General features: G+C 37.4%; 1 protein-coding gene across 1 annotated transcript in view; it reads left to right on the forward strand.

The window, feature by feature from the left end:
- The window catches only part of COL24A1 (collagen type XXIV alpha 1 chain), a gene marked incomplete at both ends in the record, with an annotated part of 126,011 nt that overhangs the window by 43,940 nt on the left and 59,691 nt on the right, over positions 1-22,380 (forward strand). Inside the window, 10 exons of the mRNA XM_082287615.1 lie at positions 477-530; positions 3,029-3,073; positions 7,061-7,114; positions 7,206-7,250; positions 7,649-7,702; positions 8,319-8,372; positions 10,012-10,065; positions 17,056-17,109; positions 21,305-21,358; positions 22,081-22,125. Coding sequence (XP_082143741.1) covers positions 477-530; positions 3,029-3,073; positions 7,061-7,114; positions 7,206-7,250; positions 7,649-7,702; positions 8,319-8,372; positions 10,012-10,065; positions 17,056-17,109; positions 21,305-21,358; positions 22,081-22,125 — 513 coding nt within the window. The remainder of the gene's footprint in view (positions 1-476; positions 531-3,028; positions 3,074-7,060; positions 7,115-7,205; positions 7,251-7,648; positions 7,703-8,318; positions 8,373-10,011; positions 10,066-17,055; positions 17,110-21,304; positions 21,359-22,080; positions 22,126-22,380) is intronic.

Consider the following 22,380-nt stretch of genomic DNA (forward strand, 5'->3'; position numbering starts at 1 on the left):
CCAGAAAGATGAAAATTTTGATTTCTAATGAATATGAGATCTCATACTGAGATGCCAGTCATTAATATTTGGGGATGAGTTAAGGAAAGGAGGACAGACGTTTTCATGAATGTTGAAGCTAACAGGAAAAAAAAAAATTAAGTTAAAAATAATAAGTAGAAAACAGGCTCCAAGAAAAAAATTCAAGTGACACTTGTTTAATATTGGTCTTAAAGTAATTCAGCTGTCTGATTTTTAATATGCTTACATTGTGAATAGTTGTATCATTTTGGGTTTATGATTTTAGGAGACAAAAAATATCACTATTCTGTTCATTTGAACTGTGTAGCTGATATTTTCTGCTTTTCCAATTCTTCCATCACCCTCCCTGAATCTACTTATGATGTTTTAATTCATCATAGCTATAGGAATTCAGTGTTCACACCACCTTTCATGTCTTGAATAATGAAGAACAGGTATTTTCTATTCTGCTTTAGGGTTTTCCAGGTGACTTTGGAAATAGAGGCCCCCCTGGTCCAGATGGAAGTCCTGTAAGTATCGAATTGTGTCTTGATTAACATGATAAAATTTGTAACACTGAATATTAACTCCCCTTCAAAATTAAAGGAGACTTTTGTCTCAAAAGAGATGTCTTGAAGTCCACAGTAAAATTTTGGACTGCTAACTTTTCCATGCAAATTGCTAGGAAACTACTATAAAAAGTATAAAAAAGAGAAAGAAAATATTCAGAAAGCTGCCAAGAGAATGCATTTTCCACTGCTGCATGTGATGACTACCTTAAGAGTCACATCTCTTGCTCTCCTCACTGCATTACTGATGAATGTTGTCTAAAAAAATTCTTGTATTAGATATGACTGTGTTGTTTATTTATAACATTATTCTAAGATCACCTTAGCAAAACAGGATTCTTCCTACATGTAAAACCCCAGCTTCTGTGTGCTTGTGCATTTGACAGTTGATTTCATCCTTTGAGCTGGTACTGAACACAATGATGCTAGCATGTCATTTAGTGCATTATAATCAGTGTGATAACAGCTTTGTCCTTGGCAGTGTGTGCAGGCCTAAAGTGCCCTTGCAGTGTGGTGTTCAGACTGTGGCACAGTCACGTCATTCGCAGTGCTGCCCTCAAAGGAGCTTTGCTGTCTTGCTCCATTTGTAGGGAAACTCTGGCTGCAGACTCCAAACTCAGGTTTCCTTTGGTGTCAGAAATCAGTGAAAGGCTTTGGGCAAGAGAAGAGAACAGCAAAAAGTGCTGGGTACAAGAGCAGCTGATTTAAATCATCTTGTATTGTTGGATGCTCCTTTGAAAACTGCTATCGGTTTTTGTCTAAAGATTTTTCTGATATGGAACAGAGTCATCAACTGGACAGAGTTTCCCTCCTTTTTGAAGGTCTGCCCTGACACCCATCTTAGAAACTTGTTTTAGAAAAGCTGACATGAATTTTGCTTGTGGGTTATCAACGTTTGGTGCCAACATTTTGGAGCACAGGAAAAAATTTTTATGCATTTCTGGTCCCTAAGGCAAAGTTTCCCTTGTTGGAATATCAGGTGATATCAGTATGGTTTTCATCTTGAAAACCCACTGAGGGGTTGAGTGTCACCAACCGCTTTGCAAATGATATTAAAAGGTGAGTTCTTCCTTCCCCTCCTCGTACTCCCAAGTCTCCCTCCATTCCTGATAAAGCAGATATTGTCTTTTCACCAGATCCACAGAACAGTACTTTAATAGAAACAAGCTCAGAAAGCCTGGATCTGAAATTACAGACTTGCACATTACAAAGAAGCCTGTTTTAATGCAAGCATTTGCAAACAAGTTCCATCTAATCTGCCGAGACAGCTGCTGATGTTACTGCCTCCTTCGACAGGCAGCAACCCCTCTCCCCTCCTCCCCCAAAGCTCATCCTGCAGGGCTTGTTCAGGCAAGGGGCCAGTGCTGCAGCTGCAGGGGGCTGCAATGCTAATGGCATATTTACAGAGCCTCTCTGTGAGCTGGCAGTGGAGATCAGGGGCTGCCTGGGAGGCCTGTGACAGCAGGAACTTGAAGGAAAGACATTTCTTCCCATGTGCTGACTTGACACTACTGACATTTGTCTCCATGCCTAATTTCTTCTGCTTAACTGACTAATGCCAGCCTTCATTTCCACAACACCCTCTCAGTTCTCTGAGGATGTCAGTCTGCCTTGGAGGATGTTGCTAGAGTGTTCAGCTTCACCTGTGGATAGTTTGGAGCAGGTTGGAGAAAGTGTGTAAGGCACCCAAGGAGGGAGGACAGCATGAAGATGTCCTCTGAGCCATGTTCAGCAGCCATGCCCAGTTGGACACCTTCAGAATGGGCTTAGATTTGCTCACATAAAGCTTCCCCTTCCCTGCAGGTGCCAAAGGGCTGCAGTGAACCCTCTGTATGTTATCCACTGAGTAGCGGGCCCCAGGTGTTGGGACAGCTTGCATGAGACATGGTGACCTGGAGGGCTACAATACCTGTTTCACATAGGGCAAAGAGACCTAGCAACTGTTCTCTGCAGTGTTTTAGCCTCTTCTGAGTTAAACTGTGGCAGAGGCAGTAGTGGAATACTATTGGATTTTTAACTTCTGTAGGAAGTACAAACACCATAGTTTGTATCAAGAAATAGTTTTTCATAAAGGAAGTGTAGCCTTTATTTGCAGAGGACTTTCTATGAAGTGAGATGGTGCTCTTATTTATTTTTCAGAGGAATTTTGATAAACTTGTTTTTCACCCTCAAAAAAAAATTGGTTTTTTCTTCCTTCCAGTTTAAGTATCATGGTAAAAAAAAAAAATCTCATATTCCTACATTAACAGCAGAAGTGTTTCCATGAAATATCTGGAGATCTAATTCCACAATCCAGGGATCTTACTAAGCATATATCTCTATATAGTGATAAGCTGTCACTCTTTGGAAACTCTGTAAAAATCACAACTGACTTGCTTTGTAGATCACTTTTATGTTATCACTGGGATTTCTTTTTAAATGGTAAAATTCAGATAATCTAAGATTAACTTTCTTTAAAGGGAATTGTTGGTGGTGTGGGTCCTCCTGGATTTCCAGGACTAAGAGTGAGTATAGTTTTATTACATACTTTGATATGGCTGCATTAGAGTGTTTGTCTTGTGTTTTTGTGAAATAAAAACAATTACGAAAATTCAAGGATTTAAACAGATTTTGTTTTAGATAGCCATGATTTTAAATAATATCACTCTGCAAAACTGCTATCATGTTGGCAGCATGGAGCATTTCTATACTTGGTGTGGATCTGTATGCTTGTTTCTGATCCAGTGTGTTTGGGTTTTTTATTTGAAATGACCAAGTTTGCTAGTTTATAGCACTAAAGCCAGTGAAACAAGTGCAATGGTCTCAAACATTTTAACAACAACAGCCCTCATTGGTTCCTGAATATGGCTACCAAATTCAAAGCATAATGAATTTCTAAGCAAAATTACTTTATAATGTATATAATATCAGATTAATTTTTTAATATTTGTAGAATAAGGCTGTGATGCTCACTGTGGAGTTGCACACAGTGGTTGTATCTATCAATTGTGCCAGAGAAGCTCTGAGTCCTACAGGAGGTGGGAAAGACTTTCATACTGAGTAGTTTCACTCCTTTGGTTTTTTTAAATTCATGTATTTACTCATAGAGGACTTCTGATTCTTGATATTGTCTCAGTCATGTCTGGCTACACAGCCACGTTCTTAACAAGGGAGAAATAGCATGTTTACACTTGAATTAAGAAAGCCATGATTATCTCCTGTGTTTGCTTTGTGTTTGATATCTGCTGATCTGAAACATTCTTGATAAGTTTGTCACTTTACACTGATGGTCATCTTATTTTTCCTTTGAAGCACAACAGTTGAGTTCAATTGTTACTCTTTTTAATTATATGTTCATAACAAAAAATTCCTGTAAGTAATCCCTTGCTGCCTGTTTAGGACTGTTATGGCATTGCTGTGAAAACAAAAATGTGATCAAGAAACCTCTGTAGCTTCCAGCCTTCGTCATGCCATGATTTTCTGTGTTCTTGTCAGCTGACATCGGTCAATTGAAGCAGTCATGAGACTGCAGCTTGCACTCTTGAGAATTTGCTCAGAATTATGGTTTGTTTTTCTCTCGTGCATGACTGTCTTTGGAATTTAATCTCAAAGACTTTGATAACTGTACAAATGTATCTTAGGTTTTTTAAAAAGCCTACTATATGTCACTTCTAAAAGATACTCTTACTGATTATTTTAACTAAAACTTAGCAGTTTTGCTTTACCTAGAGCTCATGAGCATAAATGCTTGCAGGTCAAAGCTGCATGTGCCTTCTTGCTGAGTTGCAGTCACTTACAGAGAGACTGAGTGTCAATAGGTCTTTGTGAAATAGAGAAATAATTTTCAATCATCAGTCCAGAGTTTTTGCCACTGGTACATAGATGAAATATAACCATAATGAGAACTGTTTCTTGGGGGAAAAAAAGTTGATGGCGTGTTTAGATTTTGAACAGCATGAAATTAACAATTGTTTAGAGTGTGAGTTCCGTTTGAGTGGCCTTCTCTTGTTTATATGTGGGACTCTTTCACATGGTTCCAGCAACATCACATTGGTTACTCTGGTTTCCTCTTTCACAATCAGATAATTGGAAGAGCTATGCTTTGTTCCAGAGTCTCTTTACAAGGGACCATTGCACTCTTTAATCTGTAGCAGAATTTCACCAAGTCCCTGAGGGAATTTCAGGTGACCCCATCATCCCCTAGCACGGCCTGTGTGGTGCAGCCCTGTTCCTTGACCACACTTGCTCTCCAAGTGGGTCTGTGCTCCCTGGCCTCAGCCTTCTTTTGTCCAGGCAGATGCTAGTGGTCATCCAAAACTGAGTAAAGAACTACAGTTCCCAATGCTTGCTTTAAAATCCTTAGTCAATCATAACACTTTATACTATTACAGGATGCAGTATTGAACATGAGATTAAGTACATTCTTCTGGCAGAAACCAAGTGCGTTAATTCAAGTAGCTTGTCCAACCCAGCTGTGTGCAGTGTCCAGAGTTAGTTATATTTTCGTCTTTGTTCATGAGAACAATGGCAAAATGAGCAGCATCAGCAAGCTGAGTCCAGTAATTCCTTCCATCCATGATTTTTTTCAATATACAAAGCTGTTGTCAAATTCAGAGTTTTGGCTGACTGAACAGTCAGTCTTTCAAGACTTAGCAAGGCCGTGAGTTTTAATAAGATGAAGAGTTTCAGAAAATTTACTGCTAGATATACCCAAATTAGTATTTCTTTTTAATTTTTAAATTTTTTTTTTGCGTTTAGAAAACCCACTTTATACTAGGAAAACATTAGTTTTCCTTTTCTGGTATTTTATCTTTTTGACTTGAAAAAGCAATTTGGTTTTAGTTTCTCTTGTCACATAGAAATGTTGGAAAAGGTACACTTTATGTAGCTGCAGGTTTTATCTATCAGCAAGTTTTATCTGAAGTGATAAGCATGTTAACATATAGCAAGGGTGCCATAGGTGGAGAATGATTAAAAAACCTGACAGACTTACTAATTCAACACTTTTCTTATCAGCGAGATAATTTTCCAGTTTTACTTTTGTGTAGTTCCAGTTCTTTGCTGTTAATTAAGTCACTCAATATATTTGGAGACTGTGACAGGAGTTTAATGAACCTGAAAGTTGTAAAGCTGTTTTGGAATTTCTTCCCATCGCTTTTGCAAGCTAAATTTCCCAGCACAGTATCCCTCTGTGATTTTCCAATCAATCCTATTGTTACCATAAGTGTGCATTTCAGCATTCAATATCATTAACACAGAAATGCCTTGCTGAACTAGAATATGTAGCACAACTCAGAGACAGCAATGTAAACAATTTACTTGATCAGCTAGCATGACAGAATATATCATGTAAGCAGTCATGGAAAGTTAGAGCAATGTAGAGTGGCAATTTTCCTGGGAGCTCTACCAAGCACCATTAGGACACTAAGTGACTGGTCTTGCCTTTTCTTCAGTGAGCCATAAGTCTGATGGTGGCTGCAGAAGAATGTGATTGCTAACATTGCTGAAAGAGTCTCCAGAGAATAATGAATGTGTGCCCAACTGGAAATGCATAGATGTCCATCTCATCTTTTCCATGTCACTCTCAGCAAATGGCAAAAGATTTCTTTATTCATATGTGTTGCTAAAGTCATGTGTAGCCACAGAAATATAACATTGCCTTTTTGGGTTTTTTTTCCCCAAGAGGTTTAATAGGCAGAAATTAGATGGGCTTTTCCCTTTGTAATGTAGTTTTAACTATTCTAAGTCATGTCTTAATTTTAGTTCACTGTTTTTCATTAATATTATTGGTGTTGCTGTGCTGATCTTTTAAGATTCTTAGTTTTTGTGATTCACTATTTTTTTCTCCTGTCATAAAACTGCATAAATGAATCCCAGAAAAAAAGAGTTGTAGTAAGGACTCTGAAGGTACATTAGAACAGAAAAGGTTAGCATGCCCATTGGAGCATAGGTTTGATTCTGCACATTTGGTATTTTGGAAGAGTCACATCTCTATTTCTTTTTCTTCTTTCTGTTTTGTTTGTTTTTTTTAACTTGTAGAAGTCACTGATAGATGAGAAATCCAAGTAAAAGGACTATAAAAAGGCCACTTTTTATGGCCCTACTCATTATGGAATAATTTCTTTAAGCCAAATTCGATGCCTACAGAGAAGTGCTGTCACATAACCCTAATGACAGCAGCAATGGCCACTGAATGTGGAGCTGCAGTACAAAAGAAAGCTTTCTTAATTTGCATTGCCTAATACACTGTGATCTTCTCTTGAATTTATAATCCAATCTAATCTTCTATAATCAGGAGAAGAGGCAAGTCTTGTTTCTTGTGTTTCTGCTGATGCTGTTGGGAACTGTAAACGTGGAGGACTTACAATATGGATACCTTTTTTTCTCTAAGAAATTAGCCTAAAAAATATTTTGGGTTTCTCTCTGTGGTGCAGAAAAATGCAGAATTCTGTCAGGAGTCTTTAAGTTACTCCATTTCATCAAATGCAGTCACCTTTCTTGCTGTTTGATAGGGAGACATTGGGCCAGCAGGACCAAGTGGACCATCAGGAATTCCAGGGCCCACGGTATGGTATAAAATGATCCCACAGCCCCATGCCTATGCTGCTTTCCAAATTATAGTCAAACACTGGATTTATGTTTTCTTTATTTTAACAGGGTTTTCTAGGGAGTGTGGGACAGCCTGGAATGAAAGGTGATAAGGTGATTTAAATATTTTCATTATCTTGGAGATATATAGTTCTTTCAGACTCCATTAAATCTTGAGCATAATGTGCTTGGCAAAGCCTTCCCTTTTTCCTTTTGATTTCTTTCTCTTCTGACTTTAACTTTTCAAAATTATGTCTGTCTCATGATCTGGTACTTTAGACAACTTTTCTCCAGAAACATTTTTCTGAACAGAACACTAACTATTGAACATAACAATACCCAGATTTTTGTCTGTAGAGTTTCCTGGAAGAGGTATTTCAGTGCAATACCTAGCATTGTCAAAGATCTACGTTCATTTTAAATAGTCAATATTGAATTAATCTTTCTCATTCCCTGTTTCTACCCATTTTAAGCCACATACATATGTCTGTATAATATTATATGTTGTTTAGGGTGAACATGGCCTTGCAGGAGAGCCAGGAGATCAGGGATACCCAGGAGACAAGGTAAGTTATAATTGCATTGTTTTACAAAATTATCCAATTTCAGCAACTTCTTCAGGCCTGAGAGTCTCTTAAAATGCAGCAAGTCAGTTGCATAAAATCAGAATGCAGTAGTAAAACTTTCTGGATATCAGTGAATTAACATATTTTTAAGGAATTCTGTGCTAATTATGGAAAATGTGAACAAAGACAAGTAAAGGGCACAGGCAGAATTCTGGCATCTGTGTGTATAGAGATGCATCAAACAAGGATTATGGTATGATCTGAATCTTGCTAAGAAACTGTTGTAAAAAGTAGTTTTCCCTTGACCCTCGAGGTTCATCTGCAACTCACCTGGACCTACTGTGGTTAGCAGCAGCACATGGTCTGGCAGGCTCCTTCACATCATCAGACTGAGATAAATAAGGATCTTCTTTCCTGTTTGGCTAGTACATCAGAAGTCACTGAAATAGCACATCCTGTGAGAGCTCTTTTGATGAAAATGGAATGTTAGAAGATAGTTTTCATCCTGCAGAATTCTTTTGAAGCCTGTTTCAGGTGTCAAAATATAGCAATTTATTGCTTCCAATGTAACAAAACGATTTGTTTTCATGTGTATTTAATAGCTTTCATTTTTCAGGGTGCTCCTGGTTTACCAGGACCCCCAGGGATCAGAGGAAAACCAGGACCTCCAGTAAGTTTACGCATTGAATTTTGCTCTTGATATATTGCTGTATGTTGTTGATACTTGATATTTTATACTACTGTTGATATTTGACACTTTTATGTGGTTGTTATGTTCACAGTGCATGTAATCCCCTAGAAGTGACCTAATTCAAAGTGCACAAATAATAAGGTCTAAGCTGCTTTTATTTCTAGTGACTGGTGTTAATGAGTGAGTCAGATCCTAAGATGTGAGACTTATTACAAATATGAGTGTATGTATCAAATTTTAATAGAGTGCTTAGGATATTAGATACTCTGTGACAATCACTGTGTGGGGAAATGGACAAGATGGTAATATTTGAAACAAATCCACTGACAGCTTTGGGAACTTCAAGATGACCATTTGGACAAGCCAGATTTGGAGGGAGTGTGTGAGATATCATTAACTACAGACAGTCATTTCTCACAGGGATGGGAATAGTCATTAATTCCTGTATTTACTGATTTTTAGCAACTTTAAAGGCATCTGTGCAGTGCTGCCACTTCAGCTGGGTTTGTAAATATTGATGCAGAAAAGGCATACTGTACAGGGTTACCTGGCTTTTCCTGGCCTGCTCTTAGCACTAATACCCATCTCTTTTCAGTACATAATTAAAAGTTACCAATACTCATGCCAGTGTCAATTTTCTTATGTGCAATTAAGCCAATATCTGGTAAACCTACTTTAGACCTCATGAATGTCATAGACCCTTAAATTCAATAAAAAACACTTTCCTTGCCCCATAAGATTTATAATGTTAACACTAATCCTGCGGTAAACTTACAGAAATTTGCTTAAGCTTAGATGGGAAAACTCATCTTTTTTGCTTTTAAAGATGTAAGAATTTTCATTTAAAGATAAGCATGTGAATCAGCCTATTCCTGAAAGAGCTGTGGGTTTTAAGCACAAAGCTGAATGTGACCAACCTTGTGACTTACGTTAAATTAAACTATGAGACCTCAGTCCTGCAAGTAATAGAAATTGAACTTTGTAGAATAAATTTACAATTAAATCATTCATGTTAAAAATTAGAGAAATGCTTTCCAGGTCAGACCTTAATTTTGCTCAAGTAACATCTAGTTATGGTGGGAGAAGGCTTGTGAAAATGCGGAAGAAAAGATATAACTTAGAGAAATATTTTGGCCCATTTTTTTTATTGGTCGAAATTTGTATTTAATGGCGTCAATATAACATGTGGATGGGACCTAATTTTACTGTTATTAAGCAAAAAACTGCCATTTCGTTGGCTATGATTAGATACTTAAAATATATAAGTAACTGTGTAAGCCAATATCCGTAACAGTTACTTTCTGAACATTTAAATAATACATAGTTTTTATTGTAAAAACAGCTATATATTTCAAGGGGTTTTTTATATGGTTCCTCCCAAAACTCCCAGTTTTGTCTTAAACTAATTTGAATTATTTTTGTTGTGACTTCAAAGTGATGTGAAGAACTGGTTTTAATAGTATCCAAAGAGAGGCAGCTATAAAATTTCCTGTTTAATGTCAAAATAATCTCAACATTTCTGTTGGCCTTTTTGTTAATAAATGTTTTTAAAATCTTTGTAACGATCTGTTGTGAAAAATAAATTATCATCAGAAATCTTAACTGGATTTTTTTCAAGGGGAAAATTGGAGAACCTGGACCCCGTGGACCACTGGGTCCTCAAGGACCTGAGGTAAGAAATTGCTTGATAGCAATAAATTGAATGTCAGTTCTAAATCATGAAAATAAGAGGTAAATGGGTTTGCTTCATAAAAGACTGTTTTCTTAGTTGAATTAGGAAGATCTTTTTATTCAGTCATATTTGATGAATTCATTCTCCTCCATAAAGTACAAAAGATTCCAGCTCATAATTTTTTTTTCTGCAAAACATTAATGTACAGGATCTTTGAATACAAAGTAGTTCATTTGCTTATGTGATTAGGATTTGCTGTCTCTTGAATCCTGTTGTTATGGGTTACACCTGCAATGAGACTCACATGATTTCTCAGGCACATTTCCATTTGTAAATACTATGGCATGTTTACAAATGATATATTCCAGGCCTGATTGCATATTCATCTCTTTCAAGAAACACAAAGAATAATCACCTGTTACTTGGGAAGCATTGCCAGGCAGTTGAATCTAGAAGTGAAGTTTCCTAAGAACTCCGTAGTGCAATGGACGTCTGCAAAGAAATTGTGCGTCTCCAAATTGTCACATTTTGGTGCCTTTTTTGCATTTATACCATGGACTTTGAGGAAAAATGCTGTGGTCTGTACCAGAAAGACGTATTTATACACAGAGACATGTATTTGCTGGAGAGATGAAAGCAGAAATTGTGGATTGTTCTTTCTAATCAGCCTCCTGCAATGAATATATTTTGGGTTTTGTTTGGTTTGTGGTGGGGTTTCTTTGTTTATTTTGGGGTTTTCCTTTTTTTAAAAAAAGTATGAATGGAAGACATTTATTAGCAATGATCTTTCTTCTACCTTTATATGTGTTTGAGCATATCTCCTCAAACCAAGGCTCTATGTTCCTACCCTCTTATTAGGCAAAAACGCTTGCTGAGAGAAAACTCACTGGAAAGTGCATTGTAGCAACACAAGGTGGTCTTGTCAGAATAAGTCTCTCTGTTTTCGTCAAAGGGCGTGCAGAAGACACAAAGCCTGTGCTGCCACCCTCTGTGGCTCAGGATTTTAGATTTTTCAAGCCTCTTCACTATTAATGAAAGAGGCCCTTGCATCATCTCTTTGCAGAGCTTCCAACAAAGGAGACCTGTGGCAGGTTAATCTCAAAATTGCTGGTCTTGAAGCCTGTGTCCTGCTGCCCCTGGTGCTTATGCTGGTAGTCCTTCATAGTTCCTTATTCCAGCACAGACATGTTACTCCTTTGTGTCTGGGGAAAAGATCATTGTTCTGGGCTAGTTACCCTCAGGGCAGATATGGATGGGAATCTTCCTGTCTGAAAAGCCCAGCATTTCCTCTTGCTCAGGAGTGCAGAATTACTTCATCATTAGAAGGCAAATAAAGTGTGTGATGCTAGATAATTAAAACTTGAGTGTCCAGATACTTTTTTTTGAGTAATTGTCTGCAAAATTAGTAGTTTTAAACCTACAAAGCAATGTTTCTCTTAACTTCAGTCATGCAAGACAGGTCCAAATAAAGTAAAAGGTTTTTCCAACCTTTACTTCATATAAATATGGTCAACATATGGCAAAATAGAAGCAGGATAGCAGCATACTGGGACTTCGGACAAATTGAAGATACCAGAAGTTCTGTAATGAAAGGAATTTAAAATAAGCAGCTTTGAACTGAAGAGTGTATCTTGCCGTCCTGTTACATTGTCTTATAAAAATAAGCTAGTTGTTGTTGCCAGAAATTATTTAGGCACAACTGAATGTATGAAGTATGAGCAAATAATGTAGATTTTTCCAGAAGAAAAGTCTACTGTCATGTATCTGATCATGTCTCGTCTTCCAAAACCAGAGAGCTAACAGGTCAGACAGGGCTGCTTTCCTTGTTCCTGTTTCACTATCTCTATGGTTAGACTTCCTGTGACCCCATGTCGAAAACGCATTGTATCCTGTACTACATGTTCCCTTGATGTTTCTGGAAATAGAAGAATGTGATGAGTTAGTATCTTACAATGAGAGTACTTTGAATTGGTATAGACATGACAATCCATACCATATGCCTTCTATGAAAGATTTTATTCTAAAAAAAACCCAAACCAAACCTATCTTGAGATTTGTTGGACTTTGCAGGAGCAGGAGGAGCAAGACTCTGTCTACCCAGTGGCAGAAACTCTCAGAGACCACTTCCAGCTATTTCTCTCTCCTTCTGTCCAACACTTAAGACAGTGGGATTTATAAATGTGCCCTCTCCCCACGTTCAAGTTTGTTTTGGGTACATGTGATATAAGAAATTGGGGATCCTTTGGTCTTTCCAGCTACACCTTTGAGTATTTCATTTCCAGCGTAAAGAATAAGCAGTTCTATCCCTGATTTTCTTCCCATGTAAACTGCTGTGACTCTGGCACTACAGCAGCTGAAGTCTATAACTATCTCTGCACGCAGTGCAGGCAGCAGGGCAGGCAGACTTCAATCATCCTCACTGGGTTTTGTGGTTTTACATGCAGATCACCAGTGAATTGCTTCCTAAATCTTTCCTCTGCAGCTGTGCAGCCAAGGTACAGCAGATCAGAGTTGAAATAAGCCACCCACCCATAGCCAGGGTCCATTTGAGACCTGCAGTGCTGATGGCAGGGGCGAGCAGAGGGAGGGGCAGACAGAGGTCTCGCTCTCACTCTCTGGGTGGCCAGACGAGGGTTGGCTGCCAAGTGGTTCTTTCAGTGCACGAGTCCTGCAGTGTCGAGCCAAATTCTCTTCTGGGTGTCTTTCTGCAGAGCCAGGGTCTGTCGCGTGCCTGAGTGCCTGCTGCTCACAAACCACTGGATATATTCAGTGAGCACTTTATGGAGTGTATTCTTCATCAGTTGACACATTTTGCTGCTTTGTCATGCATCTGAAAATGAACTGCCAAAATATGAAATTTCTTTAGAGCTTTGTTTTATTGGTATGACAACTGCAAAGTGCTGATCTGACTGTTTTAACCCACAATGTCTCTGTTTACTGTGTACGGTGAAGTATGCAGTGCTTATTGTTAATGCGAATGAAATTAGACAAGCCTTTAACAGGCTTCCACATGTATTCAGAATATTTTATAGTTAAATTTTGCTCTAGGAATCACATTTAATTATCCCTCCAAAATGAAGGTGGTAGTTCCCTTCAGATGTGCCTTCAGATGTTCTCTGTGTGTTATAAATAAGCTTCATCTGAAGCAGAGAGCATTAGTCACTATCTTCCATAGAACTTTTTTCATCTGTGCAGTGTTTTGATCCAAAGTCGTTAGCTTACTCCTTCAGGAAGGTACTTGCATGGAATTCAGCTGGTGTGTTTCATGCTCAAGGTAGCCTTACAAAGGAAAAGGATACATTCAAATAACAGTAAAGAGTCAAAAAGGCACAACATTTTGTAAGTGAATCACTGGCTGCTTTGAGATCTTCATTTAACAAAAACTTTATTTTTAGTGCATGTTTCACATGCACTATCACATGATTATTTGAGTTTTTGCAACCAATGCCATGTGTGCAGTGATGACATGGCCTCTGTTTCAATATTGCATCAAATAACTTGCATGCAAAAGATTTGTAGGAAATACAGAAATAGACAATTTAAAGACTGAATTAATTGCATGTTCTGGCATATATCTGAAGAGCTGCTCTTGTTGTAGAATTGTTTATACTCTCTACTTGCCTTTGCACAGAATCTTTGTGGTCCTTTCCCAAATTTCAATGTCTGCGTAACACATCCTTTCAGAACAATAGTAAACACTTATTGGAGAATATAAAATCACAGCTCATTTTCTCAGTTTAAAGAGACTGTAGTTTTTTGCAGAAAACCTCATTTTGTGATTTGATTATAATAATTAATAATGAATCTCTAATAAGGTATCTTGTTGAAGTTCAGTAGCTACACCCAGTCAGTCTTGCTTCTGAAAATTTATTCTAAATTCTCATTCAAATGAATTGCAACATGTGGTTGAATTAATTCTTATTGGAGCAGGGAAATCTGGTGAATGATGGGACTACTGCAGGCCCTGGAGACATTTTCCCTGTGTGGTGCCCTTCCTCCAGTGCTTGTGTCCTGATCCCCTTGAGGGCACCGAGGGTGTGAAGATGGCTGGACAGCAATGCTGGCAAATGTTGTGTGAAAACAGTTTGAAGTTGGATTCTGCAAATATGAGAGAATTCCCCATTAAAATGGAGTGTAATTTCCAAATATTTCTGATATTCTGCTTCCATATTAGCAGCCACACAGAAAAACAAACAAAAGAAAAGCAAAAGCTTTGGCAGATTGCTCATCTCTGGGGCACTGAGACATGCCCTAACATAGTAACAACTTGGTCATCTCTGCATTTTGTTGTTAATTAAACATTATGTAGATAAATGAGAGCAATAAATATGTTAATTTTGTATTTAAATGTTCAGTACAAAAAGCAACACTTCCACCGCAAGGTTAAAGCACATTTGTGTTAAGATAGTTTACACTTCAGGTTTTTCTGATGCCACGTCTCTTTTGATTAAATGAAGTGGATTCTAAAGTGCTTTGCTGGCAAAAGACCACATCTGTAACAAGATTTTGAAAATAATTTGTATACTAGCAGCTGCCAGGCTTCTGGCTGATGGAAGTTAAGACACTGTGTTTCCGTAGAAGAAGTCATAATATCGAGGGATGTTTTGTTTTGAACAGTCTCTGCTGAAATCTACATTGCAGCTGGAAACTATACATTAATCTCATGGCCTTTCACTTATGGAAGAATAATGAATTTTTAATCTGGAGTAACTTCCCAGGGAGCTGGCTGCTGAATAACTCATGGCAAATTTAGGTATCGCTAGAGATGTATCCCACTTCACTACGAGGAATCTGAAAGGCAAGCACCATTGCTGAGGTGTTTCAAGATCTCCTTCCTGGTTCATTCTTTTTCTGGAACTGTCTTATGAAATACATATGAAATACATATGAAATACAATGAAATACACTTATTTCATGGATTATTAATGTGAGAACAGTTTAGAAACAATGTTCTAATACTGCCATAGCATCTGCATTTTCTCCATGGTTGTACTCAAGAAGAAAAGTTTTAATCCAGCTTCAAAGAAAAGATAAAAATTATGAGGATTTAAAATTTTTAATTCACTGTTTAGTGTTGATGTTCTCAGGCAAGTAACCCTCCTGTATTCTAAAACTTTGCCTGACATGCAAAGATTTCAGAATACCATGTTTGTTCTATCTGCAGTAGTACTTGTCCACATCTACATCGTCCTAACTGAATTCCCTCTAGAAGAATTTAAATAAATGCATAAAGTAGATCTATGCCTTTATAAAAGCATTAGAATCTTTCTAAATTAACATTTCTCTAGACAGATTGTTTTCTGGAATGTTTATTACCAAGAGGAAATTGTGTCTGTGTCAGTATTCAGCACTTGTTCACACATTAGAAACTTAAAGATTTACAGATGTATGAAACAACTCACCCCATGGTAACTATTTAAGGTGTATAAATAAACAAATTTAAAACTAAGAAAGGACAAGCTAAAAAATTCCAAGGAATTGGCCTAACTCTTCAGTGTTATTTCAGTAGATAATGGTGGTCAGGGTTTAAAAAAAACCCTCCTCTTTTGGACTGTATAGAAATTGAGGATGATGCAAGTGAGCATTTTAGGTGTGAGTCTAAGGGCCTTGGTCACATGTACATAATATTCTCTGTGCCACCTAGAGGCATGTTGGAATTGTTGCACAGCTCTACTTGTAATTGCTGCTTTATGGTCAAAAAAAGGGAAACCACCGTGGTGTATTGTGAAATATTTAGGGTTAGAGTTGTTCCATATCTTCTGAAAACTCAGACCATTTTTACTCTTTAGTGGTTTTCTTTTAGACTCATTAGCATCCAAATCCTAAATCTGATTTTTTAATAATTGTTCTGAATATGTATGTGCTTTTGTTTCCATTATTGGAAAAAGTATGCATGCAAAGAGTGATACTTATGCATTTTAATCTGTAATGATCTTCTCTTAATGAAGAAGAAAACTTGTTTTTCCTAGTGTTAGATCACAGATGTGCTTAGATGTAATAATAAATATTTTGCTCAGAGGGACTGGCAATCTTGCTGTTTTCAGATGGTCAAACTTTAATGAATCGTAAAAGCTTATTAAAAAAGCAAAATTAAATGCAATCTTGGCAGGGGACTGAATGAGCCACGTGCTAACTAAAAGTTCAATTACCATTGCTTTATTTTATCCTACATATGTAAAGATCAGGTATCCTCTCTGTTTTTTTATGAAATTTAACTCACTACTGTATTGCATAAGGGTTAGCTGCATAATTTTTTTTTCCTTAAAATGTATCCATTTCTTATAAAGCAATCTAGCTGTACCTGAATTCTTCTGACGCAGAGGCATCCTCATGGTGTCCCAACTCAATGCCTACTGGCCAGGTGGATCACATTGATAATTTTAGTTGATTCCTTTTCTGTGCATATTTACTTTTTCTTTACTAACAGCTTGACCTATACTACAAACTATTTCACAAAGGCCTGTTCTGAATAATGCTACATGCTGGTGACCTTCAGTTACTGCCAGCTAGACCTAGATTATCACCTGCTGATTTGGAGGCAAAAGGCTTCTTAATCTTGCAGTGATCTTGTCCTTAAAGTGTGGCCAAGGATTAAAGGCTTCAGCTGCTCTCTAAACTTTACTAAAAAGATAGTTGAATTCATAAGTGCAGGACCTGGTGCTGGCTGCTTTGTGGTGTTTTTTTGTGTCTCCAAAACAGTCCAATGGTTTAATTTCAAACATTGCTTAGCGGATAAAACGTCTTATCCTAAGAGAAATTAAATCCATGCTGACATCTGCTAAATTGAGTTTAACGAAAGCTGCCTAAAATCTGTCACTTATCCAAGTCCTTTCAAGGAAACATAATGGATTTTGACATTTTTTGGGATGGTAGAACAAATTTATTTCTTGTTTCTGTGACTCAGGTTTATTAAATGAATGAACAAAATCAAAACAAGTACATTGAAAACATTCCTACTCTGCAAATCATTTGTCTGTATGATTTCTTTAGGGTTTTCCGGGAGATATTGGTGTACCTGGATTAAATGGCCCTGAAGGTCCTAAGGTAAGATTATATGAAAACCTATTAAAAATAACAGTAAATAGTGTAAATCTCCAAGGATAAGGCTCTGAGAGATGGAGACTGGCATTATGAGAAGATAAGCTTACTGACACAATGCAGGTACTTTGCCTCAGGTAGTTATATGAGGAAGTTATTTGAATGCTTAATGCTGTCCACGCAGTTCTGAGAGTAATTACCATGTTAGGTGGAAGCCTGTAATGGCAAAATAAGTGTGAGAAAATGCTATGTAGCTAGAAAGGAGCAAATGTTTCACCTGTATTTAAATAAAATGCATACCAAATGTATGCAGATCTTTGTATTACTCAGGTTCCACCTTTTAACAACTTTTAAAAGAAATAGTAGTTGAAGATATGGTAAAAGTGTAAAATTCATGTGCCAGATTAAATTATGGATAAAAGAATATCTATAACCATAAAGCATAAAATTTATCTACAAAACTGTGCCAGAATAGTTTAGCTTCTGCTCTTTAGTAGGCTAAAATTTTAGACCCAGCTTAGGCAAGAATTCACGTGGATAGAGTTTTCAATGCAGCTTTGAACAAAAGCAGATGTAGGAATTTTTTTTAATATTGGAAATGGTGGAGACTAACACAAAAAGTGCAGGTGACTCAGAAATTAACCCAGAGGAAGATGATTGAATAATATATAAAGATTGACTACTTGTTGAAAGGCAGATACCAATGAAGTTCCTCAATCATCAGCCTTGGGACTATTCTTACATTGTATTTTCTGTGGTAAATAGGCACAAGTATGGCAGAATGAAATTCATATATGAAACAAAGTTGAGCATCTTTAGATTATCTAAAAGACTGCAATTTTTGCTAATTCATTCCACTTCAGTTATTTCAGATTGATTCATACAAGGACTAAAACAATAAATCCTACTATAAACTTAGACCAAAGACGTTGCCAGATCTCTCTGAAATAGGAGCACAGTAATCCAGTTAAAAATTAAGTGAAACTGTAGAACACATGAAGCAAGATGTCTCATTAATGCCACTGCACAAAGCATGAGAAGGCTTTATCTCCTTAGTACAGTTCTGGGCATTTTTATTCCAGGACTCAACTGTGCAAGACCAGCATTTGTCCAAGAACAAAACATACAGGTTGTCTATGAGTAAACAGGCATGGAAATTACAACATTTTCTATCAACAGAGTTGTGAAATTCTGTAACAAACTACTCAAGAAAACGTAGGATGGGGAGCAGTAAATAGTTTAAAGATAAAATCTAATTGGTACCAGGAGATTGTAGCAATACCTCCATGCCAAAGGTGATCATTCTTAAGAACCTCTCAAATAACCCAGTTGCTGAAGCCATAGCTAATATTTTCTGTATCTCTTCTCTTTCAACCGTATCAAGAGCCTTTTACCAAAATAGACATCAATCTACTAGGAAGGCTGAGAACGACTTATCTGATGTGGCAAATTGAGGAGAAGTTAAAATGTATTTCTAGAGACAGGTGTCCACCTTCAATTCTGATTTTTTGCTTTGCTAACTTGTTTGTATGCATGTACGTATAACGTTAGCAGCTTTATATGAACGAGTTTGCCTGACCATTGCAGTGGCAGTTGCTCTTGTGTTTCTGAGTTACCAGGGCGTTTACTAAAAAACCCTGTGTGGATGAAAGACTGGGTCTAGGGAAAATATTGGAAGAGAAATACAACAATTCTTGAACTGCAGTTCAGATTTAATCAACCGGGATTATACATGAATGATGCAACAGATCTAATCCTTGTTGCTCAGTTTCCTCAGTGAGATTGTGTTGTTGCACATTATATCTGACGAGCTTTTGCGAGAATTCTGTTGATGTTTAATACATATGTTACTGATTTGTTGCCTTTTCACAGATTCCAGAAAAAAAAAAGGAGCTAGGAGGTGGACTACAAAGTTTGAGACTCCATGTTCTTTGATAGAGAAATTACTGAATAGCTGAACCAGATTCATGCTCTCCAGCACATTTGGTATTAGAGACAAAAAGCTTAGACAGCCTGCCCTAGTCAGGGAGAGCTGGTGGCTTACATTTTAAAAGAAGGATTACCAAACTGGAAAAACTCTTACACTGCTCCCAGTACTGAGGGAGAAGGTCTGTGTAACTCTGGAAATGTTTGGCTTTTGGGATTCCCAGCTGCCTTGAGTTGACTGCAGCTCTAAAAAATTTCCTCCAGCTTTTATTTTTAGAAAACTGTTCTCACTATGCTGCTATTTTCCTCATGTTTTTGTTTATGCTTCCTCAGAAGCAATATCTATTTTAAAAGTCAAGAAAGCAGGGTAAGCTTTATTTTTTAACAGTCGGTGTGAGATAAACTCAACCTCTTGGAAGTTTAAGCTCTATTGAATGTCATCAGCTGTCTCTAAATGCCAGTAGAAGTCCTGGATTGTGAATGTTCCCCAAATTAGTGCAATAATCAGCAAATCTGACCTCTCTAAATCAATGTTCAAATGATTTATTATGTAATTTGGTCTACAGGACATTACTCAGCTTGGAAACAATATTTTAGAAGGTGTTTGATCTTGATCCACCGCTTACTAAAAAAAACAACGTAACATACATTTTTAAGAAAAAGGGAATGAGAATGTTTTTTAGAAGTTCTGAAATAACTTTGTTTGTTTCTTGTGTTGTTCTTTGCAAGTATTTATGCTCTCTAACCAAGAAAACTGAAAGGAAAAGATGATCAGAATATGCTGACTACCGCTGTAGTTTTTCCAGCAGTGTGTATTGTACCATGGAAGTAGCTAAGAGCTTCCTTTCCCTGTTAACTTACGTTTGTTTGTATAACACCTTTTAACAAAGTGATCATTAGGAGTTTCACCTCTTCTGGAAGGGATGGTCGACTGCGAAGTTATGGATGTGAAATACAGGATACCCCCTTTGCTGACTCCCATTTTTTTCCAGATGCTTTGGCATATGTGTAATAACTACCTTCATTTTCTGTTTGTTGCCTGAAACCCCAAGGAGGAGATGGAAATTTCATTTATATTCAGTTTACAGTCTGGAGTTTGTTTCTGGATCCAGTTAAGTGCAGTGGAAGGATGTGTACAGTAGCAGTGCTGCTGCTATTTCCACAATGCCATTACACTGCAATGAAAGCCCTATCTCCTAACGGGCTTCGCTGTTAGAATAAAACAACTGTTATGCCAAGACAATTTCATTACTAACCATATAAAAATATTACTTATGTAGTGCTGCTGAAAGCCCTCCTGTCGCTTCTGTGGTGGATGTCAGGCAACACTCCACCCCAGTCCTTCCCAGACTGATGGCCTCGTTGATGAAACTCACTACTTTGAGATGGCCTGTTCCATTTTTCTCTTCCATTTTACTTTGCCTGCTGAGTAAAATGTTGCTGGACCAGTGCCTTGACCAATATCTAGACTTCAGCTTCATTAGTACAGAGTTAATAAGGCTTACACTTTCCCACCGTTGCTTTCTTCAGAGGATAATCATATCTCTCCTAAAGGGCAGTTTCTTTGTTCTTGTTGCTTTATCTGATATGGTTAAGCTTAGGTTTCCCAGAACAATAATATGTTTACACATTTTTTTTTGTTCTATGCCAGGTCAAGTGCTTTTCCCAATTATCCCATTGTAATTAGGGTGCCCAAGGTTTTTGACACACTGCTAGCTGCAAAGTCTTTTTTACAAAGTTTTGGAAATATTGGTGTGAGCAGTCATGAAAACTCTGAGTTGGCAGAGGTTAAGGTGCTTTATCTCTGGGAAGCTCATTATAATCCTAATAGAAAAGTAAGGGCTGAAAATCACAAGTAGTTTTGGTGGTTTAAATGCACTTTGTGGTTTCTTTCCATTGCAGTGTTGTCAACACATGTTATTCTAAAGACTACCTTAATAAAAGGTCTGTGCATTGATGACGCTTTAACCTTAATATGGTAGTGTGCTTTATCTCTTTAAAAAGAGAGGAATTGTTCTATTGTGTTCCAATATTTTCCTATTTTCTTCTCACAACATCAAAAGAATAATATTTCAGCTAAATCTGTGCCGAAGTTTGTACTATGCTTGGTTTTCTGCATCTTTTCCTGGCTTACTAAAGGAAATACTATGAACAGGGATACAAAATTAAGTCTGCTACCTCAGTTTTGGATTTTAATCCAGGTTTGTAAGAGGAAAAATCTAGACCAACATGATTGCCAGTTGTAAGTTCTCACTGTGTTTGTTTGGATGTTTAGGGAGCTCTGGGGGACCGAGGGCCTCCAGGGCTACAAGGCCCCAAAGGAGTTGAGGTAAGATGAAAAAATTATCCAATTAAGAGATTACGTTTCAAAGTTGCAAGGGGTTAAGACGGTTAGACAACAATGGTTAGGTGTGTATGGTGTTGTGCAAAATTTTAAAGGTTTTTTTTGCATTTTGGCAAGTGTTTCAAAAAGTTTTTAGCAGCCTCATGGGGTTGTGCCATGTGTGGTTTATTTTAATTTCAGTGGAATCTCAGATAATATGTCCAGAGCTGGATGTGGTTATTTTAGTAAACTGGGGAGATGGGAGGGAAGGGGGTTAGCACAATGGAGATAGAAAGCATATATCCATTTAACTATAGTGACCTAGATAATCTTAAGTAAACACTTAGGCCCCTATTAACTGAAAGGGGAGAAGGGCAGTTCTTCATCTTACAGATTCATCAAGTATTCTTAATTCATCATCATAAAAATAAAATCTCATGTCTTGTAGGCTAAAAATAATTAACATTAGAAATAATTTAGTTGGTGATTCTGAAGGTAGACCTCTAGACTTCTAAGTAGCTAGATGATGGGCTTCAGTGACAGATATTGAGTGAGTAAAAGCTAAGAGTGGCAAAATGGTCTGTTTCCAGGTGTTTCTATCAGACTTGGACTCAGACAAACATGTATGAAATTTAGGATGATAAAATAAATACAAACAGTTATCTGCAAATATTCTTTTTTAAAACTAGACTTGGCATCAAGATCATTGAAGTCCTGATTTCTTTTAGGGAGAAGTAGGACCAGCTGGACCTATTGGAACAGTCGGCCCAAGAGTAAGTATAAGTAATTTTGTTAGAGTAGGCTATTTTTCAGTAGTACTGCTTTGAAATGTAAGTTTAGTGTGAGAAGTGACCGTGATAAAATGGCATCTCCTGAATGAATGTGTGTTTTTCCTCAGGACATGCTCAAAGCAGAGCTGGGAGGGGAAATGGTTTTCCATGCAAAGGGTTTGAAAGGAAATCACTGCCATAGTGCACAAAATATAGTGCTCCTCTGAGACAGATGAAACTGCCTTGAACCACCTAGGG

The sequence above is a fragment of the Coloeus monedula genome (genome assembly GCF_965178545.1).
Source record: "Coloeus monedula genome assembly, chromosome: 9".
NCBI classification, from domain to species: Eukaryota; Metazoa; Chordata; class Aves; order Passeriformes; family Corvidae; genus Coloeus; species Coloeus monedula.